This window comes from Lagopus muta, chromosome 1 (genome assembly GCF_023343835.1).
Source record: "Lagopus muta isolate bLagMut1 chromosome 1, bLagMut1 primary, whole genome shotgun sequence".
Taxonomy (NCBI): Eukaryota; Metazoa; Chordata; class Aves; order Galliformes; family Phasianidae; genus Lagopus; species Lagopus muta.
In genome coordinates this window covers 34,841,537-34,869,424 of record NC_064433.1, presented here as the reverse complement: position 1 = coordinate 34,869,424, position 27,888 = coordinate 34,841,537, and the positions used below count along the sequence as shown (strand labels likewise).

Genomic DNA, 27,888 nt, shown 5'->3' with positions numbered 1-27,888 from the left:
AGATGACAAGTATATACAACATGTAAATCTGAAGTTATCAACATGTTAACTAGGAAAACATTTACAAGCATTTGGGTATGCAACTAGATCATCAGGTAAAAAAGTCCCATTAGAAAAATCTAAGCCTCACCAGTTTCAAAAGGAAAAAAACAGATTGCTCACTACTTAGAAGGGAAAAAATAAAGCACTAAAGCATCAAGCTGGCCTAAACTTAATAAGGTATCTTGTGTAAGAACAACTATCCAAGCTTTTAACCACACTATAAATAAAAGCCTCAAGTTCTGGCAAACATTTTTCATAATGCAATCAGAACCAAAGGCATTGGCACAGAAAACAAAAAGGGAATGAAAGAAAAGGGCTGTACAATTTCCAAAATCGTACGTTCTTCTTTTGAAGAAATGTTTCTGACCTGTCGAAACACACAGTCTAGTAGAAATTTTACTAAGAAAAAAGGAAACCTTACTTACAAAAACAAAAAGCAAACAGAAAAAAACAGGCAAAAAACTCTTCTGTCACTGAGATGCCACCACCCCAACCACCTCCTGCTGCGGGCTTTGTCTCCCAGAACAAAGGACACACAGCCGTATCCCATTCTCAACATTACTTATAAAAACACCGTTCAGAAGAAATATCAAGTGTTTCCTCACAGACTGCTTTATCCTCTATTGGAGAGGAGATGAAATACAACAGAGCGAGTATCAAAGAAGGCAGCAGGAGCCACCATGGCACCATCAGCAGGCAGCGCAGCGCCCAACTGCCGCTTCCTGAGCACACACAGGAAGCCGCCAGTCACATGGAATAAACCAACACCTGGTACAACTGCACTACGGATTCACTTATACATGATGTGCATCAGACATATTCCTTTTTGGTGTCTATCAGGGTCTTTGGATCTTTTTCTGTATAGATTTCTTGTTTCATTTAAAAAAAAAAATTAACAAAACTCACAGTAGCAAGAGTTCCATCTAAATAGTGATAGGTTGTGCCTGTCAGTTCAAACTAAGTACTCAGAGAACACGCAGAAATAAGGGGCTTCATGCGGGGACCTCTTCTTCTAAGCCACAACACACTCAGTTTAATCTGTGTTGTTTTCTTCCTGCTTTTTTTTTTTCCCCCCTGCTATTTCCATTGCCAGCAACAGAAATCTGCACAAGAAGCTACGCTCTGTAGAAGAGCAAAGGTATCCTTATATCTATTTCAGCGAGGAGTAAAATATCAATTCCTGCATAAAATGCTTTTGATTTTTTATTTCGAGTTATAATATAGCTCTGCAATGGAACGTTACTTACCTGCTGCCTCTCCAGCATGAGCTACAGCTACAGACAGGTTATTCCTTCCTTAAACTTATTACACACAGCAGTAAACAATGTTTTGAAGTAAAAAATAAAATTACAACAGTATTGTTTGTAACCAACACCTATTCATAAAAAGCAGGAAATGAGTCGTGACTCATTAGATACAACTTTCAGTTTACAAAATTTTAAAAGGCAGCTTTCATTTGGAAACAGGTTTAAACAAACATTGCAAATATCTTCTCAGTAGCAAATAGTTTGATTAACACCAGCGATCCCACCATGAGGATTTGAGGTACACAATTTAAGGAAAAAAAGGGGAGGGGGTCTGAAGCTTGCAGCCCAGTCCAACAGCATCAACCTGGCTGCAGAAAATCCGGCCAAGGGTCGGTGATAAAAATATGAGAGCATTTCAGACTTAAGCAAAGCTTCTGCAGTAGTACACGCTACTGGTCCCGACTCAGCAAAGCATCAAAATCACTCACTCTGCACATATTAACTTAGAGCATATGTTTACATTCCTGGAAGTCGGCAGAATGTAAGCACATGCTCTGGAAAACCAAGTGGATTGAAGTGCTTTCCTGAACAGGAGAACAGATTTTAGGTCTGCTGCAAAACCTTCCAAGAAAGAAAAATCGGTAAAAAAAGAAACAAAGAGCTGTCTAAGAGTTGCGTCTTAAAGCCATCTGAGGTCTTGAAACAGAACTTAAAGCACAAAGTGCAGCTATGTGAATCACTGAAAACTAAGAATAAATCCATTACACAATGATTCGCAACAGACAAAGAATGGGCCTTTGTGCAAGGCCTCCAGAAACGGAGCTTTTCCAAATTAAATGAATCTTTCCATTCATTTGTGCTTACTGAAATTTAAAACAATTTCTTGTAACTGGAATTCAGCTTCCACGCTAAGCTCCAGCAAACTGTTTTTAAGGAAATGTACAAAACCTCATTTGACGGATTTAATTAGCGCCGCGTTTTGCAAAGATACTTCAGTATTGCCCACAGTGGAACACGGACATACAGGCGTACCTTCTCTTCTATATGCACGTTTGGATAAACCCCAAAGCATTAAAAAAGTATCAAACCCATAAAGTCTGAAAAATGGAAACATCTGCTTCCTCCTGTCACATCTAATATACAGCTATGTACAGACCTGCGGCCTCGGGGGTGGAGGGAAGGGAGAAACACATAAGCACTAGCTCTATAAAACTGTAAACAACTGCAGGATTATTGTTTTGTTTTTTAAACAGCTAACCTTTGCACCCCTCAATGTGAACGGTTTAAGACCATGCAAACAGTTTAATATGAACGGCAGCATCGACCAGGATCAAGACCGTGTGAAAGACACATTTTCAGCGTGCTCTCATCAGTGATGTGGGAGCACCTTCCTCAAAGCAAGAGAACACAAAGAACTGCAGTTTTTACAGTTTTATATGTCAGTGAGCAAGTTCACAAGCCACCCAGGTAAACACTGCTAGAAAGCAAAATAGCATTAGAGGTTTTTGTAACCACCTGCCTTCGTATCAAAATTGAGCGTGTGAGAGCAACATTAGTAAGTTCAACTCACTGAATGCAAGATTAGGTTGAGGCATATGCAAGAACTATTGCGATGTTTTTAAAGACAGCATCAATGTTTTCATTGTAACATTATCTTTAAATATTGCTGAACACAAGACTTTCCCTGAGGTGTAAACATCAAATAACTTGAACAGCTTTACACATCAGCCCCATTAAACAGTTTATTACAACACTACATCTACTGTAATCAAAGTGGTGCTGTATACAGACATTATCATATGAACATTTTAACATGAACAAACTACTATAAAAACAAGCATTTACTTGACTTTTTCCAATTGCTCGCACATTATAATTGCCAAATGTATATAACCAGTAATGAAGTTGCAAAAGCTATAAGGTTTAAATCACACAGGTTTCCCTCAAATAAAACAGTTAAGCAACATAAAAAAAGTAAAAGAGCTACTGGTTACCATGTATGCAGATTTGCTTTATTCAGATCTATTCCTGTTCATTTTATCCATGAATCCTTACAGGCTCAGTTCAATCACATGAAGCAAACTGCCGGACAAGCATCTTTCCTTGAAGAACGTATCTTGTCTTGTACGCTGCTCCTCTTCCTTCAGCTGTAATGTGTCAAAATTTGTGATGTAGATTTTGCTAGTCCCCATAATACACAGAAAATTGTTGCCTTATCTATACATACACAAGTCGTGCATCTACTTCACCGTATGTAAACTAACACAAGCTAGCAGGAGCAGTAGCTACTTGTTGGTGCAATTGCTTTAGGATACGGTAATTAAAACCAATTGTGCAACAAAATTGAAAGAATGTGGATCCCACATTCGGAAGTATGCAGTGATAAAGTAGAAATAGCTACTGTTCCTGTGACTGATGGAAACATTTATAAAGAACATTTTCTAAAGTATGGATTCTGAAAGAATAAACCAACAAGCATGTAAGGTAATTTTGCCCGCAGCTAGATTTTTACATTTTTACCTGCTCACTTACAGAAGTTTTAAACTGATTTAAATTTGACATTTAAGTAATGCACTGATTGTATCACGAAGTGGGAGGCTCACAGCCCAGTAACATTTAAGAGCGCACAGAATTTATAGCGGCACTTCCAAATTCCCAGCCTAGTGGCAAGCAGGATGGACTTGACATCTAAACATACACACTCACAGTTTGATCGCACAAACCCACTCTTTGAGTAATACAATACAGACCTGCAGGTCTCCTCCTGCCCTAGGAAAAAACCCAAGCCCCTACTTCCTACTCCCATCTACTTAGGCAATGAGGAACCACGCCATTCAAAGTGAATTACTGTAAGGGTTCACACAATACTTGGGACGGTATAATTCCATACACTGGCTTTCAGTTGAATTCCATTACAAAACAATTGACTATCTTCATTTCATTAATAATTCACAATTTCAACATTCAGTAACTTCAAAGTAATTTAAATCAAGTTCTGTAAAAACCAAACACATTCGATTGTTCATTTGAAAAACAGACATTTAGAGGAGCAATTTCATGAACGTATACCAGTACACAGCTGTCAAATATTCTTTTGCTATTATAATTGCAAAGCAGTTGGAAAAACAAAACGTTCCATGTTTGTATAAGCGATTGACACATTTCTTCTTCCCTTCCTCAACACGATCATTAATGGCAATGTTAAAAAGAAGAATGTAAAACCCAAGCAGCTTAGGCTGTATACCCTCCAGTAACTGGGTCATAACTGATAAAGTATGCGGGCAAGGCTGAAGCAGCAGCTGGAATTTCTTTTATTTGCAACCTTTGTTCTCAAGTCGTCAACTAGTAACTACTCTGGAGAAAGTTCCCTCCCCAGAGGCCAAAGTTTCTGTAGATGTTACACATTTTTCAAGTGAACTTTTCAGAGGCTTAGCGACTCGGACGCATTCCGAGCTGTGGGCTACATCAGCACAAACGGATGGGAGAATTTTGGGTTTTAGTGGACAAAAGGTATGACAGCTGTGAGACTGCATGTCAGAATTTGCTGCTCTCTGATACAATTGCTGCTGCAAGTCATGGATCTTGAGCACTTCTACGGCAACAGTTAACAGATCCAAAGCACCACGTGTAGGATCCATAATACTAGCATGAGAAAGCTTCTGTTCCTGAGAATAATTTGCTAGATTTGGTAGGCTACTTATGCAACTACAGGAACTTTCAAGAAAGCACAATAAACAGTATTTACAATTAATGCTTTCCAACAGGGATCCTAAGATGGTCAACACCACTCTAAAGCTTTTAATTTTAATATTTTTAATTTTAAAACCACACTGCCAACTAAAATCCAAAGGGGTGCTAATTTTGACTCCAAATATTCTGCCAGTATAACCTGGCAAAAATCAGAAACCTTTGCAGTTCCAAAAGGAAGAAACATATGTATGGATTATACCTTCACTCTCAGCCCTTTTCAGTATTCTACAAGCAAGTAGAATATCAAAGCAAGAAACGCTTTGGGGAGAAAATAAAGATGAAATCTCTAGCCAACCCTTTGTTGTAATGCAGTTTTCCACCTGCCTCAAGTTTATACGAGCTATCTGTCCCAAGCATGTGCCAGGTTTGTACAATTTAACATCATACAGCAATCAGTTTTTCAGCATTTCCACTGATGATACCCAAAGAGCAGACTTATCTGTTGAATAGTTTGTTGTGGTTTAAAAGCTAAGGAGCATTTCACAAATGAAATCCCAGAGCTTAAGGGATCCAACATTTTTATATTTATGCAAAATGCAACTTAAGCATTGTTTTTCACACCCAAAGACACTCTTACACCAAAACCCAAGAGATTTCTTATATATATGTAAGTATCTCACAGTAACAACTATTTTTGCCTTTAATTCCAATCATCAAGCAAGCATATGAAAGTTTTAAACAGCTTTTAGAAGTGTGAAAATTCTACAGTAATTTAAAGCCTTATGTGCATACATCTGTCAGTTTATAATAGTGATTTATCAGATAGTTTCAGAGACTGAATTTCAATCTCACAAAACGTTGACATTTGAGTAAAACACATGATACATATTTGTCATCATATTCTGATAGCTCCTATGAATGAATGTAGGTCTCATTTATTTTATTCTATACATAGGGGAAAAAAATACACAAAAGCAAAAATCCCATTCCAAAAAAAGTTTGTTTTAACTTAAACTAGGTTCCAGACTGTCAGAAACCTTCAAATATTGTTGTTCAGCTATAACAGCACAACAAGAATTAAAGAATTTCAAGCTTGACACTGTATTTGCCATTCTGCATGTCAACTGAGATACGCTTCAGTCTTTGCCCTTCACACACGTACAAATTACCTACCCTACCATCACTCACAGCTGTTCCATTTGTTGCATTTTTCCCCCCTTTTTATTAGTGTACTTACCTGATATCTTTGACTTAATGTTGCTCTTAAATGAAACACTAAGGCTGAACAATTCCCTGACGTTATAAACAACTTCATATGAACAGAAAAAGAACACTCCCAAACTACAGTTTGTTTCATTGCACACTTCTCCTACTATCCCAGCCTGTCTATTCGCCAGAGACAGATGATGAGCAGAGGTGTGTTCAGAAAACCAGCTTTTTAGTTTACAAATTCAAATACTATGAGGTTGGAAAGCACCTTTCACATTAATATACGAGGAAGACACAAAAGGTAGATCAGGCTGCCACAGGAAAACATAAAATGAAAATAGTTCTCTCTCTCTTATTTTTTGAAAAAAGAAATCTTACTTCTCAAACCACAATGAGCAAAACAAAAAAAATGTTTGTTTGTTCTCTGAAGAACATTGTACAAAACCCATGTTTTCAGTGCAAGTAATTTCTTTGTTTCAAATGCTGTAATTCTTTACAGACAAATTTCTTATGGAACTTCCACACTGCTTAAATTTGCCACAACTACTGATTTCGCACAGCAAGGGGAAAAAGTAGAGGCCACGAGGAACAGAAAAATGTGCGTGTCTTAAGACACTTCAAAAGGCAGCAAAATTACAGCAACATTCATGAAAAGAAGTAATAAGATTTTCAGTTCATTTGGTTTTCAAACCATCTTATCACCCTTAAGAAAATGAAATTACTAAACATTCAGAAACAAAACATATGCTTCTGTAAAGCACCGGAATAGCTATCAAACAGCCTCGAGGAGGCAAACAGAACAATGGCACCGTTTGTCTCTTACACTCTTAAGGTGGATTTCAGCTATTGAAACAGATGCACAATACATGATTTCTGTGGTAAATGCTAGAAACATAAAAAATGCCAACCCCACATACACTCTTCCTCAAAAACACACATAGAAAAAGGTAGGTAAATAACGTTTGTTACAGCTCAATACCAGTAAGAACTGGAACCGTTCTAGACATGAACATGCATATCTAGGGTCTTGGACAATGCTCCTACACAATTCACTTGGAATTCCTCATTATTAAAAGCTTATTATTAAAATAATTTACAAAAATAAGCATCCTCCTTTTAATTTTCTTAAAAGGCTAACATCATACTTCATTTGGTGCTTAAGCATTTGCTAATACACTCTTACAGAAGAGTTGCTGCTTACGCAGGCAAAAATATAATGCATCTTTTTAAAACTATTAAGTACCATTTCCCCTCCTACTGACGTTAAAAAAAAAAATACAACCATATTAGTTCTTAAACAACTCCAAAGCTGAAACTATTTCAGATACCTGAGATGAGTTACTGAAGAAGCAGACCAGCCCCAGCAGTGCATTAGTATGCATTTGTACATCTGTACAAATGATTTTGCTTACAGTGGTTTGAGAATAGAAAAAAAATAATCAGAGAAAATTCATGAAAAATGGAATACAAAGTCCACATACATCATCAGCTGTTACAATGTTAGTGTATTCTTTCTTTGTAATTCAGTCCAAATCCAGTTTAAATAGGAAATCTCAGATGACCCAGTAACAAAAACATAAAATGAGAAACTTAACATTCAGTAGTTATAGAAATTCAGACAGATTAAGATTGGGACAATGTACCAGCTAGAAATACATCATTGAGTATCAGATAAACTAAAAAAGAAAAAAATCTGTCTAAAAAAAGAACCAGGACTCATGCTGATGAAGTTACAATACTATTCTGTTTGTACACATTTTGCTTGTTTGTTAATCCTAAACACCATTCTGTTGGACTCTTAGCTTTCTTGACTAATACAAGTCAGACATTTGTCTTTTAAATCCATCATTCTTTTATATCTATAGACTTTCTATGTGCAAAAGATGGTTTAAGAACATGTTTAGTTTACAGCGACTCTGGAGAACAGATTACTGATGCATGTGAAGCCTTCCTCAAGAGAAGGCACACAAGAATCTTGCAAGAATTTAATTTTAAATCATTAAGTGTACAAACAGAAGTGTAAATACCTGCAATGGTACATCTGAACTTTTTAAGTAGAGTTTTATAATGAACACATCCATTGAGTTATTCCAATTTAATCCATCTCTAAGTGTAAGTAAATACAATACAAAGTGAATTTTACTGTATACAAAAATATTCACATCTAAACTAGATGTGTAACACCCTTTTTTCTTTTTTTTTTTTTTTTTTAATATGCCAGTACAGTATCACATTTATGACTATAGGTACACACAGAAATAAGGAAAAGTACAGGTGCCAACCAGAGGGTGAGGGCACACAGGCAACTTCACGTTACTTGGTCAAACAGTAACAGTAATGTGGGGAGTGACTTCAGCACTGCTGATGTTTATTAAGTGACTGAGAGTTAAATGTGCTTATGAAAATTAACTAATGTAAATAGCAAAACAAAAAAAAAAAGTATGGCAACATACATCTTGGTGAAAGTGAAACATACAAACCAAAAGTCACTGCACTTTTTTTTTGTCTGTATATATATATATAAATATATATATATATATAAAAACAAAGCTACAGTAAGAACCCCTCTTCATTTAGACAGAAACAAGACAAAATGTTTACAACTTAACTTCTAAAAAAAAATACCAAATGTCTTCATTTAGATGTGGAATATTTAATTTGCTCTTTAAATCAAGTTCTTAGAACCTATATTCTTTGTGCAAGGGAATCTTACCTATGCAACTCCTTTGAAAAGAAAGCTCCCAACACACAACAAAGTCAAAGTGGCACATATAAATCCCACCCAAACTGAGTCCAGTCCCACAATAAGATTGAAACTAATTTTGAAATTGTGCTTTGGATATTACATAAAGTGCAACCTAATGGTACTGGACATGTTTTGTTGGGGTGGTCAGGTAGGGAAACTGTACTTGACACAGAAACTCCACCAAGGCATACACAATAGTCCAAATATACAAAAATTAGAACTGTATTAACAAAGTATGTCAAGGACAAAAAAAATAGCTGCCAAACCCCAGATTAACAATTTTTAGCTCAGCTCCAATAGAAGTTAAAAAATAAAAAAAATTCAAAAAAATTCTGGAAGTACATTCATCATTCAAGCTCAATGGTTACCTCCTAGTAATAAGAACTATTTGCAAATATCACAAATATTAATTTATGATAAAAGGGAAAAATACAGTTCAACAAAAGAAACTGCATTTGCTTCTGTTAAATCTCGATATTTAAACTCTGACATTTTACAATTAAAAACCACAGTTGCTATTTTTATGCAACTCCAGAATGATTTCTACCAATCCGTTTTTCATGACAAAAAGTGGCATTAACAGATATGTACTACTGCCAACTTTATTTCAGTCGCCACATTTATCTTCTCTATTTAAGCCTTTGACTCCCCAGCTCAAGGTATGTTACTACTTTTTTAGAATATAGCATCATCAAAGTTGGAAAAGACCCCTAAGATCATCTAGTCCAAACAAATAACCCAGCATGCCACTTCGTATTTAGTAGACTATAAAATTTAATTTGTTCTCTCAGTGACAGAAAAGCCTAGCATGTAATACATGACATTTCAAATACTGTAAAACTATAGGAATGTTTTCACTTTGGAGTAAATTACAGTTTACATGATTTCTAATGAGTTTTGTTCTGTTTGACTTCTGCAAATTACCTTACGTGAATGAACGTCACAAGAAAATCTGGAAACTTAAACCTGAGAGTAGGCATAAGAAATGGAAGTTGGGCAGACCAGCAAAGCCTGCTGGGTTTCAATTTGAGTGTATGTGTAGTGGGAAATTCCAAAAAGGAAAAAGACTATTGCAGCAAAAACAATATGTAGGGTTCCTTTTTCCCCCTAGTTCCAAATATAAGGAATCACGAGCAGCTTGGATTACCAGTCCTCAAACCAGCGTGTTAAAGGGGAATGCTCACACATATCTTAAAGCTTTTAGCAGCACACTAAAGAAAGCATAATTAACCTGCTACTTGGTAGCTATCCACATATTTGATGCATGCAAGATTGCAGATACATGAAATGAAAGAACATTTTAGTATGTGAATAATCAGAAAAGAACCAATCCTTGCGTCATACACTCATTTACAAGCCTTCAGAAAATGAGTCTACTGTTCAGAGGAGGAAGAGAATGACAAAGCAGGATGGTGAAGAAAAATTGACCACAAATTTTACTGGCAATAACACCTAAATTTAGCTAGGAGACAGAAAAAAAGTGAGAGGCCACGTTTTTTACAATAAGGTCCAAAATCCAGCTACATTTCCTGAACTTGAATAATACTTACTGAAACAAAAAATTTCTACCAGTGCAAGGACCTGCATGTATTTGTGTTCCCTACATCGAAATAATACTCACATGTCATACGAGGAGCTAATTGCTGCAGTAGATTTCCTTTGCTTTTATAAGATACAAATGAAAAATACAAACATACATTTACTATCACCTTTTAAGATTACGACAGAGCAGAATTACCAGTCTGGCTTACTGCTTATTAAGAGTTGGTTCAACTGCACGTCATAAAAACTGCAAACATTACTACCATCTAAAATTAAAAAGGCAGCATGCCAGCTGCAGAAGGAATCACACCAGTTCTCCCTCCCAAGGCCAGAGTTACCTGTCATTACTTACCTAAGTTCATTTCAGATGCTAAAAGAAGAAAGTAATTCATTACATACTGCAGGACCATTGAAATGCAAGCATTCACTGAGTAAACAATCCCAAATCTAGAGCAGTAACTTGAGTTACTCAGTAACAGTAAACGTCAACACAAAACAAACGCTCACCTTCTTTAGCGATGGCGATATTCTCTCTCTCTGTCCCGTTCTCTGTCACGATCTCTATCACGATCACGATGTCTCTCTCTTTCTCGGCTTCTTTCCCGATAATAGTCATCGTGACGATCTCTGCTACGTGATTTATGGCGTCTACTTTTTTCTCGTGACCTACTGTGGTCCCTCTCCCTGGATCGTTCACGTCTTCTAAAAAAAATTACTTCATTACTTTTTTTCCCCCCCCCACAGAACACGAGCCACCCGCACACCTGTTTTGTATTCTGTTGATCGGTACAACTTGGATCAAAAAAAGACATGAGAGAAATATCTTCTCAGCCATGAAAGAAATGTCTCTGCACTGTGATGCAGATATTTTTTATGTAACAGGGAAGATGGCTGGGGTGGCGGCTAAGAACAGCTAACGGATAGTAAGATGTCATCCACTTCCAAACAAAGGAAAAGTCAGAAATTACACATTCAGAATGAAGGACAAGACAGCTAACACCAGCTGGAGAATGTGATGTGCCTCAAACGATTCCTACATCACGGCTGCTCACTGGCATTCTGAAAGTGCGGGCCAAGATCAGCTGCCCATGTTTTTATTACTGAATGTCAGCTACTCTGCTCCTACAATATCCAAATAAATCCAAAGAAGTTAGAGGCTCAGTGGTCGTTGCAACTCTGAAAGGGTTGTGAATAAGCAGTGTGTCACAGGCTGTGAGTTTTAAACCTATTCTCAATTTTTTGACTGCACGAGGAGGAATAAGAGGAAAAATCATTCCGGCCAACCTCCTTCCCTTACCAAATGTGACAGGTGAAGAGAAAGTTACTACTAAGCAAAGTAAAACTGGTAACAAATACCCTCTAACTTAATTTTCAATAGAAAACAATGATAGAAATGATATATGTGATATATATTATATACATTATATTACATCTGAATTGATGAAAGTAATTCAATTCTGAAGTTTACTTTTTGCAATACTACCATATAGAAAAGGACACAAACTATAATAAGTTAAAAAGCTAGCCAGATCCACCTTAAAAACAAGAGTCAGTTAACAGACTATTTACATTCAAAAGTTGTATTTGGCTCTTTCACAAATTTCTTGTGCAGCTGAGCAAATCACTGAGCTTCTCACATGACTCAGATCCTCCTCTGTGAACTAGTCTTGTCCTACACCTTTCCCTTCAGAAGGGTGGATGGAAAAGGAAAGCTTTACCTGGATCCAGAACCATAGGACTTGGACTCGATTCCATGAAGGCAGTCTTGAAGAGAGCTAATAAGTACTTTACAACGATCATCAGCAGATACTTTGGACTGTTTAATTAAGGAAATTGCAGTTACCAGGGTCTCTATAGCACTTCCATAGTCCCCTGAAAATGATATAAAATCATGAGATTTTTATTTGTAGTAATAATACAGTTTGGAATATTTTCCTTCAATAGCCTTCCAAATCATTTACTATAGGACTAAACATTACAACACTGTCCAGATCAGTACTCAGAAGACACTCTCAAACATCAGTACAAAAAGAGTCATAGGATGTACCCAAATTCAACCTCCTAGTAAAAGGAAGTGGCTTCAAGGCCGCAGGCTTCCTAACAGGAAAAAAAACTGTAAACTCCTTTTGCTTGGGCAGAATAGAAAGCAAGTCTTACTAACCAGCACTGGCATCTGATACAGCTCTTGAAATGGCACTGCTTGAGATTGCCCTATTTCTGTTCATGATTTCTTCAAATTCTGCTTCACTCAGAGGTGTCCTTGCAGCATCCATCTCTCTGCAAGCAATAAAAATTAGTATTTAAAAGGTTAAGAAAACATTAACGAAACATCATTGCAGTTTTAACAATCCAAGTTTGCAACTTTAAGCAAAATGACAAATAGAAAAGAAAGCAGGATCTGGGTTTGTGTTAAGGACCATGTTACAGTATAAAATCCTGAAAGCTTGAAAATAAATAAGTTAAAAAAAAAAAAACAAACAATTATCACATCTGCTAAATGAGTAGAGTTATTCTTGTTCTACCAATCTAGTTTGAAGATTCAGCAGCACTTAAACTGTGCTTTACAAATATTTAATGTTTTCATAAAATCCTTCAAGGTATCTAAGCAGACATTACACCAGCTGAGTGGATGCAAAAAATACACATACATGGGTAATGCAACTTTCAGCAAAATTGGAAATCTTTTTATGACAATCTTGGAATTACAACTATATGATCCTGTTTCCCAGATTCTTAACTAAGACCAGAGGGCTGTAACTTATAAGAAGCAAATAAAGTTCGTCATCGTTAAAACGCTCAATTTTCTGAATGACACCAACATTTTACAGCTAATTCTAGCTTTTGTTTCTGGTCAAGTTCAAGGTGCTCCAATTTTATCTCCCAATCATAGAAAGGATAAAGCAATTAAAGTGAATGCTTACACTCATTATACTTTTAAACTCTATTAGCTACCTATACACAGATTCTAAAGTAACAAAATTTACTCATACAAAAAAGTTTCCCACAAGTTTTGCAGTGTTCTATTAGCCAGTCTCTGAATCATATAGAAAACCTGAAGAAATGTGTTAGAGACAAAAGTTGAGACTGTCAAATTGATCCACTGCTTGATATTTCTAAAACAGTGTTAGTTCCTCTGGTAGAAAGAAAATGCAGAATAACAAGCAATACTATCCTCTTAAGTGCAAGAAGTGGAACAAGATCCTATAGCCAGTTTAGCATAAGAGGAAATGTCTAAAAATTCATACCTCCCTGAGTTTTGAGTATTATTTTTCGTGTGCCTCCCATAGAATGGAATATGTAATTTTTCTCTTATGGACATGTTATTTCCAGTGAAACGCCTATGATATATAATTAATGACAATTTAAATAGTTATGGATGATAGTCTTAACATTTTTAATGAAAATAGTGGACAGAAGTTCTTCTGTCCTATCCCCACTCCTTCCCTCCCCAGCCATTCTATAAACTGCAGACAACTTAGATTTTGTCCATCAAAAAATACAAAGCACCTTATTATTTCCAGGCAATTGAGCCAAATGCTCGAATTTCTACAATTTCTACAGGAACACAGTATGTACAATTGTTCTGTTTTTTTGAACTTTGTGCTCATATGTAAAAGGAAGAATCAAAGTGCCTCTGCAGAAAACACTTTAGGCAAGAGAAGACTCTCTCAACTATATCAGTAAAATCACAAGTGAAAATTCCACATGTAACTATGTAGAAAATCTCTCTCTTAAAATCAGACCCCAAAAGTTCTATGAAATACAAGTATGGTGAAAATTAAGAAAACAGTGGCAAGACAGAGATGCTTGAAAGCACAGATGAAAAAGATGTTTCAAACAAGATGCGAAACACTTGACTAGTCAAGTCAGAGGGAAAAAACCCTGACCCAGATTGCATCAACTACAGAAAAGGCCACTGCTACAAACACAGAAAGACTGTACAAAATTACAAGTAGCTTGACAGGAAAGGAAAACAGAAGTCTTGCAACAAATTCCCACCCGGCTTTTGAGACAAAAGCTAACTTTTAATTGAATCCTTAAGAAAAAAGGAACAAGCAGGACTGCCAGAAGATGAAAATGACATGAGCTTGGTGCGGCACCATCCTCAACACATGCACATATTCAAAGAGAAGAACTCCAGAGCATTTTACAGTGACAGCTCGCAAGGCAAGATGGTGAAGGGACAAGTGAGAATTTCAAGTTATGACAGAAGCACAACCAGAAGCTACCGTCAGGAAGTGATATAATAAGCTAGCATGTAGAACACACAGAATAATGGTACTGTGAACAATGTACACAAACAGTTAAAAGCTGAAAATGGAAAGTAAGATTACTAGCATTGCATTTTAGGATTTTCTTACTGCTACAAGCACATTTACGAGTTCATATACTAAGAAGTAAATAGGCAAATCTCATGATTGCAGGGATCCCCTCCAGCTTTTTTTGTTTGTTTTTTTTTTCCCCCCTTCTTTACTTTTTCTAACATTTGCATTAAAAACGAAACAAAAAAACTTATGTGTTTCCTACAAGGAATAAAGTTATATATAAAGCACGTTGCACCAAAAACACTCACCTTCCAGGTGGCCCATAGTCACCTCTGTCATACGGTGGAGGTCGGCCATACGGATCTGTTGGAGGTGGGCCACGGCTGTCTGAAGTAGGTATGCCACTATTGGCAGGTGGGGGGAAGAAAGCTGGATTCACATGCGGTGCAGGTGGTGGAGCACCTGGAGGTGGCCCAGGGAGATGTGGAGGAGGAGCAAGAGTCAGGGGTGGCCCGAGAGGGCCAGGTGGACGAGGGGGAAATGGACCCGGAGGTGGAGGTGGACCCTGCTGAGGTGGTGGCGGACCCGGTGGCGGCCCATAGCCTGGAACTGGTGGTGGAGGGCCTGGAGGAAGTGGCCCAAGTGGAGGCTGACCAAAAGGCTGTCCTGGAAACAGAACTGGTGGTGGTGGGCGGTCACCACGATTAGGAGGTCCAGCTAAAGGAGGTGGGAGGACCTGACCAGGAGGTGGGGGGCCTGGTGGGCCCGGAGGACCGGGAGGGCCTAAAGGTGGACGTGGGGGAGTTTGTCCAGCTACAAAAAAAAAAACAGAAAAAAAGTTAATAAAGAAATAAAACAATCACAGAAATAATTAAGATTCTTGTACTTTTTTTTTTTTTTTTTTCTTTTTCCTTCTCAGACAAAAAACCCTCACTGAACAATTCACAACTTGCACAAGACATGCATAGTCCCACTTTCAGGTCCAGTAGCTTACATAAATTTATAATTGGTGATCTATACTGAAAGAGAACAGTAACCTGAAAACAGGTGCAATGTATATTCAAAATGCATGAAAAGCTATATTGGAGAAAGTACAGTAAATGCAGCACTCAAAACGAATTTCATGTCCTTGTTAGGGGTTTGCTGCTTTTTTTTTTAATTATTATTTGTTTGTTTTATTTTATTTGACTGTGTTCCTTAGACTGCTAGTAGAAAATACACAGAATGACATTTATTAAGAATATTGAAGCTGAAATGAGAACTTCACTGCAATACAAACCTGACATTTAAACAAAGATTTGTCCCATGTCAGATACCTGACTATATATGAACACCTCCACTTCAAGTTTTTGGCATTCTAAGTGCCTGCTAACTGACCTTGACTTCTGTAATTCCCAAATAAGCATACTGCATTAACAGAAGAAAATAAACATTAAACTGAAACCCCATACACTAAATATTTTACCTGGGAATGGTGGCGGTGGCCCTCCTGGCCCTGCTGGTCCAGGGAATCTGTCTCCACCTGGAATAGCACCGGGGAAACGGCCTCGCCCTCTATTACTAGGTGGAAATGCTGCTCTTGAGCTTCCTCCTGGTGGACCAGCTTTACCTTCCCCAGACATCTGGCCAGACTGTGTGGCTGCAGTGAAAAAATTAATTATGTAGATCAAAACAGTTTAAAGCTCTTCAATTCTTGATCTAAAGTTTTATGTAGCACTAAAGCACCACTATGATCCTCAGTACCAAAAAGGAGCAAATGCTTCACTAAGATTCAACAGCATTCCAGTATCCCCACACCACACTAAAGGAACTTGAGAAACTGTCAGTCCATGAAGTTAGTCTAATCTGCCTATAAATGCTGTACCTTTAAATATTCTCATGCTTTTTTAAAATTAAATCCACAAGAAGGAACTGAGAAAGCTTCTCCAACCTTAAGAAGAGTTTTACAAAGCTGCATGATAAGCATTTCCAACAAGTCCCATCTCCTAGTAAAATCACAGACATTCATTATATTGAATGATTTCTTTTATTTTCAGTTTTTAAGAGGATCTTCTATTTTATTTTTTTTTAAGCAAAGTTGCAACTTCATCCACTTCAGTATTTTACAGAAATTTTAAACTGTGCAGAAATTACCAAATACTGAGAGAAAAATTGCAGGACAACTTTTGGAATAAACTTCCAATTCTTTCCACAACGGCACATGAGAGAGACTTACTTTTCCTTGACTGCATTTCAAACTGACTCAGAAATTGTTTATTGCATGGAGTCACAACAGGATTCTGCCCATGCAATTCTCTTTTAGGCAACAAATCCATCAACTTTTTGGAGGATGCTTCCGATCCCACACCCACAAGGGCAAACCTGAAAAGAAGGAAAGAACAGTCAAACTGCAGTTTTTTTGTTCCCTGGATATCCTGATACCTCACGAGTAACATTTAACACAGTTAGCAGAAGAATATTCAAAATACAGAAACTTCGACAAGTCTTCTTCCAGTTTTAGAGATAGACAAAGCAATTCATTCTAGGACACAGATGAAGAACCACAATGTAAGTCCAAGATGCAGCAACGCAACGAAGGTAGCTTTCTCACACAGTATCAATATACCATCCAGGGATTATTATAACCAAGTTGTCATTAACAATTCACTGTATTCTCATTGCTACTCTCATTATTAATAGTCAGAGCAAAGTCAAGTAACAAAGATTAGATTGCCAGTGAGGAATCAAGTCAAGTGCTTGCTTTCAACAGTTAATGGAAAAACAAGCATTTAAAATCATTCAATAACAGGGATGGGATAGGTAAAAATAGCACTTATATTATGAAGAACAACATACATCACCACTACACCAACTGAAACTTAGGAATAGTCTTCATGTAAACCATAGAATGGCCTGGGTTGAAAAGGACCACAATGATCATAGTTTCAACCCCCCTGCTCTGTGCAGGGTCGCCAACCAGCAGACCAGGCTGCCTAGAGCCACATCCAGCCTGGCCTTGAATGCCTCCAGGGATGGAGCATCCACAGCCTCCTTGGGCAACCTGTTCCAGTGCAAATGCCAATATAATTTAACTCATTAAACAGCAGGAAGTTAATATCCTCATAAAATTTATGCCTGGAATTTAATTAGTCCAAAATAATACACCCAATCACTGTTGGATATCAATACACAAGGGCCATAAGTTCACATACTGACAGAAATATTAGAACTCTTTCCTCACTTAGACCCTCCTAAACTTCAGCCAATTTACAGAAAAAGCAGACAAGAAGGCCTTACCCTTTAGATTGGCCATTAGCACGGTTTTCAAAAAACTTTATCTCCAAAATATCATTTACCCCCAATGAATGAACCGCTTCAGTTAAGTCTTCATCTGTCGTCCACTGAAAAATATAATATTCAACTATGAAATCTTACCAAAAACACTTTGACACTTCTCCACGCTCTTATTTTGTAATATAAGTAGTGAAGAGGAATACTTTACACAAGTTGTCAATATTTTCTGACTCCCAGAGGACCCTCATTTATACTGTACTGTGCCCAGAAAATTCATTTTTGAAGTATGCATTTCGTCACACACCACGCTGTCCAAGCCCCTTCACACAGCAAACCAGCTCACAGGTACCAAAAAAATTCCTGAGTAACTTTCTGAAAGCACTTTTTCCAAGAATATTAAGCCTAAACTGAATCACTTAAATAACTGCCACATTTTTTGACATCCAATCCATTTTTTTTTCTCCCACTGACTCTACTTCCAAACCCAAAAATCAATTTTAAAGACCATATTAACACATTTGCTCACTCCAAGAGCTTTAACTAGTGAGGGCCTACTGAACCACATATTATTTTGCACAAAAATAGCAATATTTACAGACAAAAACAGGAAACGAGCACAGAAAACATAGCAACAACTATTTAATCTTAACCAAATCTCCTTGCTGTAACTTTCCATTAGTTACTATCTAACATTCAACAATTACACATACACTCAAAGGGATACAAGACATTTATACTCAGAGTTTTCTTCCTCTTCCTGTAACTCCATCACCTCTTTAAATCCTATCTGGGAAGTACAAAGCAGGCTTTCAAGATCCTGAAATACTTATCTCACCTTCCTCAAATCAAGGCTTCTTTTAAAAAATTAATAAATTACTTTGCTGAGATCTAAACACAAAAAAAACCAAATACAATAGTAATGCTCAAACAAGTTATGTCTACTTTTAGTGGATGACTTCATTTGCGAAGCCTAACAATGAGCAGCGGGTACAAATTACTGCACACTGGCCTATCTACTTTAGAAATTGCCACATTTGACTTGGATGAGCTCAGCTGATTGCATTCCTGCATTTTAGAGAGGTACAACTGTTAAGTCAATTAACTCCCTTAGAGCCATTAGTTCCTGAAATTATGTTACTGTACTAATTAGTGAAAAACACTTAAGAATGCCTAAATCATTCTTTTTCAAGCTTCCACCTAACAAAAATTTCTTCAAGAAGGGGAAAAAAACATGAAAGAGATTTTGCTTGCATGGACTCAATGAAATGGATTTCAGGTAAAGAGAGACCAATTGCAGTTAATTTAGCTGTTCAAGAGCTACTTGCACTTTTGTTGTTTAACTACAAATGATTTTAAAATACTTTATTGCTGACTAAAGGAATTGTCTGAAGGGAAATGGTAGTTCAGTGAGTTACCCTAGAGATGTTACTCCCAGGAATGCAAAAAGAAGCCTAGAGGCAAATGAAAACAGCTTTGTTCCAAGAATCAAAAAGGAAACAGGAAAAAGACAAAAAGTAAGAAAATCCCAGATAACCTTGTTTTCTTCTTCATCTAAAAACTTCAGGAAGGGCTCACTGAAAACTGGATTTGTTTGACAGTTTTAAACTATCTCCAAGATACTTGGTATCTTAAGCTTATTCTCCTTCTTCATTATATTCTTTGAAAAGACAGCTCTTCAAATAAAAAATATTTCACGACAAATCACGTTTGCAATTTTCAAATCGCTGGCCACTCCTGGATAGGAGTAAGATACTCACCCAAGTAAGGTTTCCAATGTACAAGGCAATTCTCTTTCCAGTATATGTGTAGACAACATTTGGTGCAGCTCCTTTACCTACATCGTCTCCAACTGAAGGTGGGAGAGAATCCATATAGTCACGATCTTCTGGGGCATCTCCATTATTCGCAGACGGAGAGATTACATCATCGTACAGATCAATCTGATCATGTCCACCATATTCAGCTTCCTAAAATACACAAAGCACCTGGGTTATATTTAACATTAAACACTTCTCAGAAACAAAATAGTCTGACAACTGCCACTTTCCATAGACAGTTTGACCCGACACCTACACAACATCCGTAATGAAAAGCTAAGCCCCGACTTCAACCACATTTAAATATATAAAATTCTTATGTCTTCTACCGTATTCCAAACTGATAAAAACAAAAATACACCTCCAGCAACTGCTTTGCACTGCAACACTCTTTACCTTGTAATATAAACAGAAAACTAAAAAAACACAAGCTCTACTCCCACAATTATAGATGTGAACAAGTATGAGCAATGTGCAAAACAACAGGCTAATATCAGCAAGCAATTTTTGTCATGAAAATATTTGGTAGAAGGAAAAGATAAAATTCCGCATTTCAGATTTCTACTGCATTCCTAATTTTATTTTTATCTCCTCATTCACAGAGTGAAAGAAAGGAATTCTATTTTATGTCATTAAATTTAACAAACCATTGGGTTTGTGTGCATTGCACATTTATTTACTCCTGAGCTACAAAGGAACTATTCTACAATATCAAGGCTGCCTCTGGAACACTCTGGTTGAGAAGAGTATCATGGGATTTCGGAGTGAATCACCTCGTCCCCCAGGTTAGTACAGTTTACAGCACAGTTTTGTCCAAGTGAACTAGATCTCTTTCAGAGGGAACAGAATCAGTTTATTTACAAAAGCTCTGCTTCATGCACTTGACAACTGCATACTACCTGTTAAATGGGAACAAATGAGGCAAAATCAACCCGTGGCCCTTCAGATACCTTTGAACTGTAAGACAGGATGAAGTATTTGATCCAAAAGACCAGAGGAAATTTAGCCTGAGGCAGACCATGTAAGCAATGCATTAGGGGAAAGAAAAAAAAAGTAATAATAATAACAAAGTATAACCCCAACACTTCCCACAGTGCATTTAATTTCATACACTTCCATTCATCATACATTGGACAAGGTCCAGAAGAGGCCATGAGGACGATCAGAGGGCTGGAACACCTCTCCTACGAAGGAAGGCTGAGGCACCTGGGCTGTTTAGCTTGGAGAAGAGCAGGCTTCCAGTACCTGAAGTGGGCCTACAGGAAAGCTGGGGAGGGACACCTTAGCAAGGAGAGTAGGGATAAGACAAGGGGTAATAGCTTTAAACTACAAGAAGGTAGGTTTAGACTAGGTATAAAGAAGAAATTCTTCACAATTAATGTGGTAAGGCACTGGCATGCCCTGCTCAGAGGAGCTGGCTCAAGGCCAAGCTGGATGGGCCCTGGGCAGCCTGAGCTGGTGAGTGGCAGCCCTGCATACTGCAGGGGCTTGGAACTGGTATAATTTGAAGGTCCTCTGCAACTCAAACCATTCCATGATTCTGTGATATTCTACAGTGATCAATTCCTATGCTGGGATGTTGCTGAAAAAGAGGCACCATCTCGATTTCTACTGACAGGAAGCCAGACCACTGTTGCTCCCTGAGAAGTTACAGAAAAAGCTTAAGAGAGCCTTTATATTAACTTGCAAAAGTTGCTTTGCCATACGCAAAGGCTGCAACTTCCAAAGTTCGTAGAACATTCCTGGACTCATCCAGAATGATTCAGAACACAAACTGCCTCATCAGGTTTTGATATCAGAGATATTTCAGTGGCTGTTATCTTGTGATTTTGTATCTAGAAACCCACACAAGTGTCCTCGACAGAGTAACTCAGAATAACAGATACGGTGACTAGAGGATCAGCATGGATTCCACGGCAAACAAGCTGCAAAGCCAGCGGTCTTGGTTGAAAACTAAATATATCCACGGTCATCATCAGCTCTTCTGAAAATATGAAAACATTCATTATTCACTGCTGTTCTTAGAAGGGTATCACTAGAATAAATAAAATCAGATATGCAAGTTTTGGCTTTGTCAGTCAAGTAGATTTGATTCTCAGTGAGCCGCACTACTGCAAGACAACACCAAACTTCAACAGAAAAGTAATGTTTTCCCAAGGAAGTTTATCATCACTAAATTAATAAAGCTTTGCATTTTCACTCATTCTGTTCAGCTCTCCACCTACATTTGATTTCTCATATCATTGTAATTAATGAAACTAAGGTCAAAGAACTGCCTGGGACAGGCCAAAACATGCTATCTGATCGTAAGATTAAGAGCGATGTCACAAGGCAATTAAGGAAATCCTCTACTAAACGTGCAGCAATTCTTGCCATTTATGTGTGTAGATGAAGACTTCAGGAAAGAAGAATGCAGTCTTGGAGGACAGATTCAAACAAGCAGGCACCAGTTTTACAGCAGATGTATACAAACCTCCATCTATAAGAAGGTGGAGGTCAGCACTGCCAAAATGCCAACAGGAACAGTAAGAGTCTGCAGCTATGCTGTGTTTCTTTACTGGCAAGAAACTCCTCTGACTGGTTTGAGTTTCTGTTCTGTAGACTTTCAGATCACCATCACAGCACAGAGAATCCGTGAGCAAGACAGTGCAGGTTGCATCTAACTTTTCTGGGGCCTTAATTTAAATCAATGAAGAAAAAAATTGACGCTGCTCACTAAAATTTCTACCTACATCGTGCTGGTTTTGCAGCAAGTATGGCTCAATGGCTGTTACACAAGATCCAATAACCCTTCCTCTTTCACATGCATACCATGGAAACTCACCCAAACACACCCTTCTTCCCTAGAGGTAGAAGAAAAAGAACCCAAGCAGCCTCACTTCTCTACTCTTAGCTATTTCAACAAACATTCCACCCAGATCACAAATTGCTTTTGACATCTTCCGACTTCCTTAGTTATAAGAGAAAGCCATCAAGCATGAAAGGATTTCTGCTCATTGTCATTCACACTCTTGCAGATGAACATCCTACAGAAAAGTCAGCACCATCACTGTCACTCCTCCTATACCCAAATCAGAGTAGCAGTGTTTCCACAGATCACGCTTTAACAAGATCTCTGTCTGAAATCAAACATCGTTTGCTCTGGAAAATCAAGACTGAAATTTCACACTCGGCGTTACTCAATGGGCTTTGGTGAATTAAAGGGGCAATGAAAAGATACACTGTCAAAAACTCACCCCAGACTAGCTGTTACGCTTCCAGTTACTCAGCCCTTCTCATGTATTTTGTATTTCAATCACTGCTTGCAGCATTTTGCAACATTCAAGTGAGAAAGGCAAACCCAGGGAGCATCGCCATCTTGTCCAGAAGGGATAAATTGAAAATGTTACTTTGTTTTGAAATTCAGCAGCCCTACTCTTGTGCATCCCAGAAACTCCTGGCCTCTCCCACTCCCCTTACAAAGGAAAACAGTTTTTTCCTTTTTTTTTTTTTTTTTTTTTTTTGGGAGATGGGAGGGTGAGGGAGTAAAAGTTCTTTAAACTGTACGTTCATCTGAGATTTGTTTCCTCTCTCTGTGCTATTTGAGAGTCAAATGCTGCATGCCCTAAAGATATTTTTAAAAAGATGAAATTCCATTTAAAATTTTCTATGATTTCTGAGAAAACTCAATTATTAAAAAGCAAATTATTCATCTTCTCCTATACCATTTTCTCAATTCAAAATTACAGTACATGCAGTCAAAGACTTTAAATGGACGTTTCCAATCTCACTTCAAAAATCATCCGCGGTTCCTGAAAAAATCACAAGTTGAAGAAACAGGCAGAAGTCTTTCTGGTTTTGATTAGCTGTCTGAATGCACAAACAAACTGGAAGAAAACAACAGCCCTTGTTTCCAAAACAGCACACAGCCCGTGGTGGACAAGTTTGTTAAGCCACAAGACTCCCATTAATTTTAGAGGCCCAGACACTGCAGCTCCACCAGGAGCACATGGGCAACATCTGAGCAATCCAATCCGTCGGCCAACGTGAGAAGAACAAACTCGCACACGGTCAAAAGCATAAAGGAAGTGCAGGTAGTATCACTGTTTGCACTGCAGCAAAGCTAACAGGCCCCAGCTGAGACGATCTCAGGTTTTCTTTGTAGAGTGATATTTGCAAACAACAAAGGTTACCTCCTGCCCAGTGCCCTTTCAGTAGATCTCTTGGTCAGTAGACCAAGACAATCAAGGAAAACCAGCCATACAGAGAGAGAAGTAAGGCATCACACACACTTTTTAACACAAACGCAAGGTCTGCAGGCTTACTCGTGACCAAGACAGTACTGCTCTTCTGAGTAAAAAGGTATCATGTCACAACATACCCATCCCCTCCAAGACAGCAATTGCCTTCTTGACATAATGGCTGTGTTCACTAGTCAGTTTTTACACAACCAATAAATGGCAGCATTTATTATTTATTGAACAAGAAGTATTTTTCTTTGTATTCTAGACAAAAAGTTGAGAGAGTAACAGAATCCACAGCCACAGTGGTTCCTACGTAATAAGTCTCTCAGCTGCTTTCTCCACCTAAAGCACTTTCATTACCAAGCTACAAAATACAAAGTCAAAGCTCTTTTATTTCTAATTTGTTAGTATTTAATTATTGAACAAGAACTCTTCAAGGTATGTTTACAGAAACCCAGCATGCAAGTACGCAAGTACACTTATCGGAGTATAAACAGCACAAGCATTTTTTTTTTTCTTCCCCACAGCATTAAAATAAAAAGGTATTTCTGATCAAGCAGAGGATGTAAAGCAACAAAAAGACCATATACACACACTCAGAGATAAAAAAATATGTTACTATTTAAGATGGTGGTAAATAATACGTAGCATGTTTTTTTAATTTTATTTAAAAAGTTTATTTATGAGCATGTGCGTGCATTCACATACAGAAAAAACTTGGGGGAAAGAAAGCCAATCAGACCACAAGAGAGCTTTACAGTGTGGTGGTCATATCTTCAGTGCAGGAAAGTAACTCAGTTCAGTGGCCAAAGGTACAGGAAACCTTGAGGCAGAACCACACCAGCCTCACGTTCAGGCTCCTCACTATCTTGATATCATGGAGTAACACTCAGTATTGTGGAGTACAAAAACACATTCTAACACTTTCTAAAAGAACCTCTAATCTTACCATGGTCTTCTGCCACCAACAGGATGCCAGCTTCAGCCATTTGTATGCGGATAATGCACTCTTGTGCACAGCACAGACATAAATGTCTGTGGAAATGGTGAAACCAGAACACACCATGCCACACGTATTGCATACAGGTTACAAGTGATGCATGCAAAAATACTGTGGTTATGGGACTCTCAGTTCAGAAGAAGACAGTACATAATTATGAAAGACCTCTGGATGGGGAAGCCAGCTTAGCATAAAAAAAACGAATTGAGCAAATTATCAAGAAAAGGGAGGGGAGGAAATGAAATGGAAATGCAATTAAAACCAATTTAAATACAACTGATGGGAGACAAATTGAGTAAAGCATTAAACACAAGGACAAAGGACACAATTATGATGGTCAATAGATTAATGAAAGAGGCAACACAGGCACATACAGTTTTGATGAGCGCCAGATGGAAAGTTGTGTTTTCACTGCAAGGATGTGACTTCAAGTCCAGTGAGCCAGCTCCTTGCAACCTGCAGTTTTCATTCAGTTTAGCCAGCCTGTATACCTGGGGTCTGGAGTCTACTTCAGCCTTGTAACCCATACTTCATTTAGTGCTAATCAGGCAGAACATCCTCCCACCTCATGGAAGCAGGCATAAAACAAATCCCCAAAGAGCTGCAATGATAAGCACATTGAGGCCAAGAGCAGGACAGAGCAACGAAGGGCTCTCTCAGCCACGAAACCTAAAAGATTTATTTCCTGCAAGTAAAAACATTCTGTCCCAGCTCTGCTATAAATACAGTTATATTGTACTTGGAAGAATGAAGAAGCTACACGGTATGTTTTCAGTCCCTGCTACTGACAAAACTAATGGGAAGGGTTCCTGCAGTCCAACTAATATTGTCAACTGAACACAGCACCATGCAATTCAAGAGAAGTATGTTGTTTTACACATAAAACAAATTTTCGTTAGAAATACAGCATTGTATAAAATGTCTGTTACATAAATTACCATCAAATTGCCATCATTTTCTCCCTACAGCATTTGACAATTGTCATCTTCACCCTTGCACAGACATGCTGAACTGTAAGTCCTCTCTTATTAATTCAAGCTGTCAGCTTTAAATCAGAAACCCTGAATAGAGGTTTCAAGAGGACTCATCACAATGGCATCAGAATTAGAGGTAGCAGCACTGTAGGTGGTAACAATTGGCTTTTGTTCATGCTCTGCAGAAGGAAATGGAAAGTGCAGAGGTGTCAATCTTTGCCAGTCTAACTTTCTATTTTAACGTAATATAGTTCAGCTGAGGGGTTGAGACAACACGAAAGTCCCAGAACTCAAGCTTGGAAAAGAATAAACAGAAACATTTTGCAAAAATTAAATAATCTCTGTCTGCAAGGAGGTTACAGCCACAAACTGCAGCACCTGGAGGTCTCCCCCCATGCGAATCTAGCACTACTAGATTCAAATTATTTTTTCTGAAGAACTTGATTCGCTTCAGTTTTTTATGTGGAAGCAACTAATGCAAAACCAAAGCTGGTGCAGAAGCTGCTGAGATAGAATCAAAGAACAGCTTAGGCTGAAAGAGACCTCAAAGTTTGCAGGGGCAGCTACAAGTTGTTTGCGGGTCCGAACCCCACTGTGTTCTCCAGGCAGCCCGTAAGCGCGGGGCTCTCGCGGCAGCTTCGTTCTGGGGCAGCGCCGCCCCGAGAAGCGCGGCACCCGGACGCGGGACGGACGGTCCACAAAGCCGATAGGAACGTTGCCTTTTGGTGGGAGGGGAGGAACGCGGCTCACGGGGGAAAGGCGAGTGAAAAAGGAACCGGAGAAATCAGTCGGTCAGTCACTCAGCAATCTAGGAAGTTCTGCGCGTTTCACCGCCACTTCCTCGCGCAAATCAATCCCCTCCGCTCACGAAGCGCCCGGCCAGCGCGGGCGGGCTGCAGTCCCCCCAGCGGCACAAGGCCGCGCTCCTCCCGCCTCCCCGAGGGGCCACCGCCGCTCCTCCCGCGCCGCAAACAATGGCAGCACTCCCCGCCGCTGCCGGGAACGGACCGCTCTCCCTGGCGGGACGGCCGCGGCAGGGAGAGGAGAGCGGGAGGAAAGGCGCCCGCCCGCGGCCCGCTTCTCTCCCTCACTCCCTTGTTCCGCCCCCGAGCGCCGGCGCTCCCCTCCCGGTCCAGCCCCGAGTCCCCGCGGGCCGGGCCTGAGGCGCGGCCTCGCGCCGTCCTGCCCCGCGGAGCGCCCTGCGGCGCGGCGGGAAAGCCCTGCGGCGGGGCGGCCGAACAATGGCGGCGCGGCGCGGCCAGGCCCCGCGCTGAGGGCCCTGCAGGCGGCGCGGCGGCGTAAGGCGGGCGAGGAAGGAAAAAGGAAAGCGAGGGGAGGAGGGGCCGGGCCGCGCCGGCCCGTACCTGGTTGAACTCCTCGCCCACGTCGGCGTAGATGTCGATGTGGTCCACGCCGTCCGCCATGATCCCGCCCGGCCGCGCCTCGGGCTGCCGCCAGCCGCGCCCGGCTCCGCCGCCGCTGCCGGGAGGGGGGAAGGTGCACGCGGCGTCACTTCCGAGCTAGGAGGGGGAACTTCCGGCGGCCGCCGCTTCTCAGGGGGCCGCCCCGCCCCACCCGCCCCCTCGGGGCCGCCCTGGGGCAGAGGGAAAGCGGACCGCACCCGCCTCGCCCCCGGGTGCTGCTTGGGCCTGCGCCCTAGGGCCCCGCCGTTCCCCCTGCGCGCCCTTGCCGGGCCGCGGCGCGAGGTGCGAGGCCCGCCCTCGGATCCTGGACGCGGAGCACAATGCGCCTAACGCTCTGCGCGGTGCGTCGTGTTGTCCGTTGTATGTGATGTTGCTCATCCGAAAATAAAGCTGCCTTCTGACAACGAGAAGTTTCTCTTTCGCAGACCGAATGGAA

General features: G+C 39.5%; 1 protein-coding gene across 4 annotated transcripts; it reads right to left on the bottom strand.

Moving 5' to 3' along the window:
- Positions 1-191: 191 nt before the first annotated feature.
- On the bottom strand, positions 192-27,541 carry CPSF6 (cleavage and polyadenylation specific factor 6). 4 transcript variants are annotated; one of them, XM_048944783.1, is made up of 11 exons: positions 27,393-27,541; positions 19,772-19,981; positions 18,018-18,121; positions 16,957-17,102; positions 16,207-16,380; positions 15,050-15,554; positions 13,722-13,814; positions 12,638-12,753; positions 12,195-12,348; positions 10,984-11,178; positions 192-3,436 (listed from the first exon to the last, which is right to left on the bottom strand). In XM_048944783.1, exons 1-10 carry the CDS (start codon positions 27,450-27,452, stop codon positions 10,989-10,991), a joined length of 1,752 nt encoding a protein of 583 aa, XP_048800740.1. In that variant the 5' UTR covers positions 27,453-27,541; the 3' UTR covers positions 192-3,436; positions 10,984-10,988. The 4 variants fall into 4 exon arrangements, with proteins under 4 accessions (XP_048800740.1, XP_048800748.1, XP_048800758.1 ...); XM_048944791.1 differs by having other exon boundaries at positions 10,984-11,175; XM_048944801.1 differs by lacking the exon at positions 13,722-13,814.
- Positions 27,542-27,888: the final 347 nt, after the last annotated feature.

Excerpts from the sequence above, each read along its gene's own strand:
- CPSF6 (XM_048944783.1), bottom strand. The coding sequence starts at position 27,452 with ATGGCGGACGGCGTGGACCACATCGACATCTACGCCGACGTGGGCGAG. Across the intron at positions 19,982-27,392 it reads TGGGCGAGGAGTTCAACCAG|GAAGCTGAATATGGTGGACA; the intron begins GTACGGGCCGGC and ends TGTGTATTTTAG. Across the intron at positions 13,815-15,049 it reads GACTATGGGCCACCTGGAAG|GCGTTTCACTGGAAATAACA; the intron begins GTGAGTGTTTTT and ends TATATATCATAG.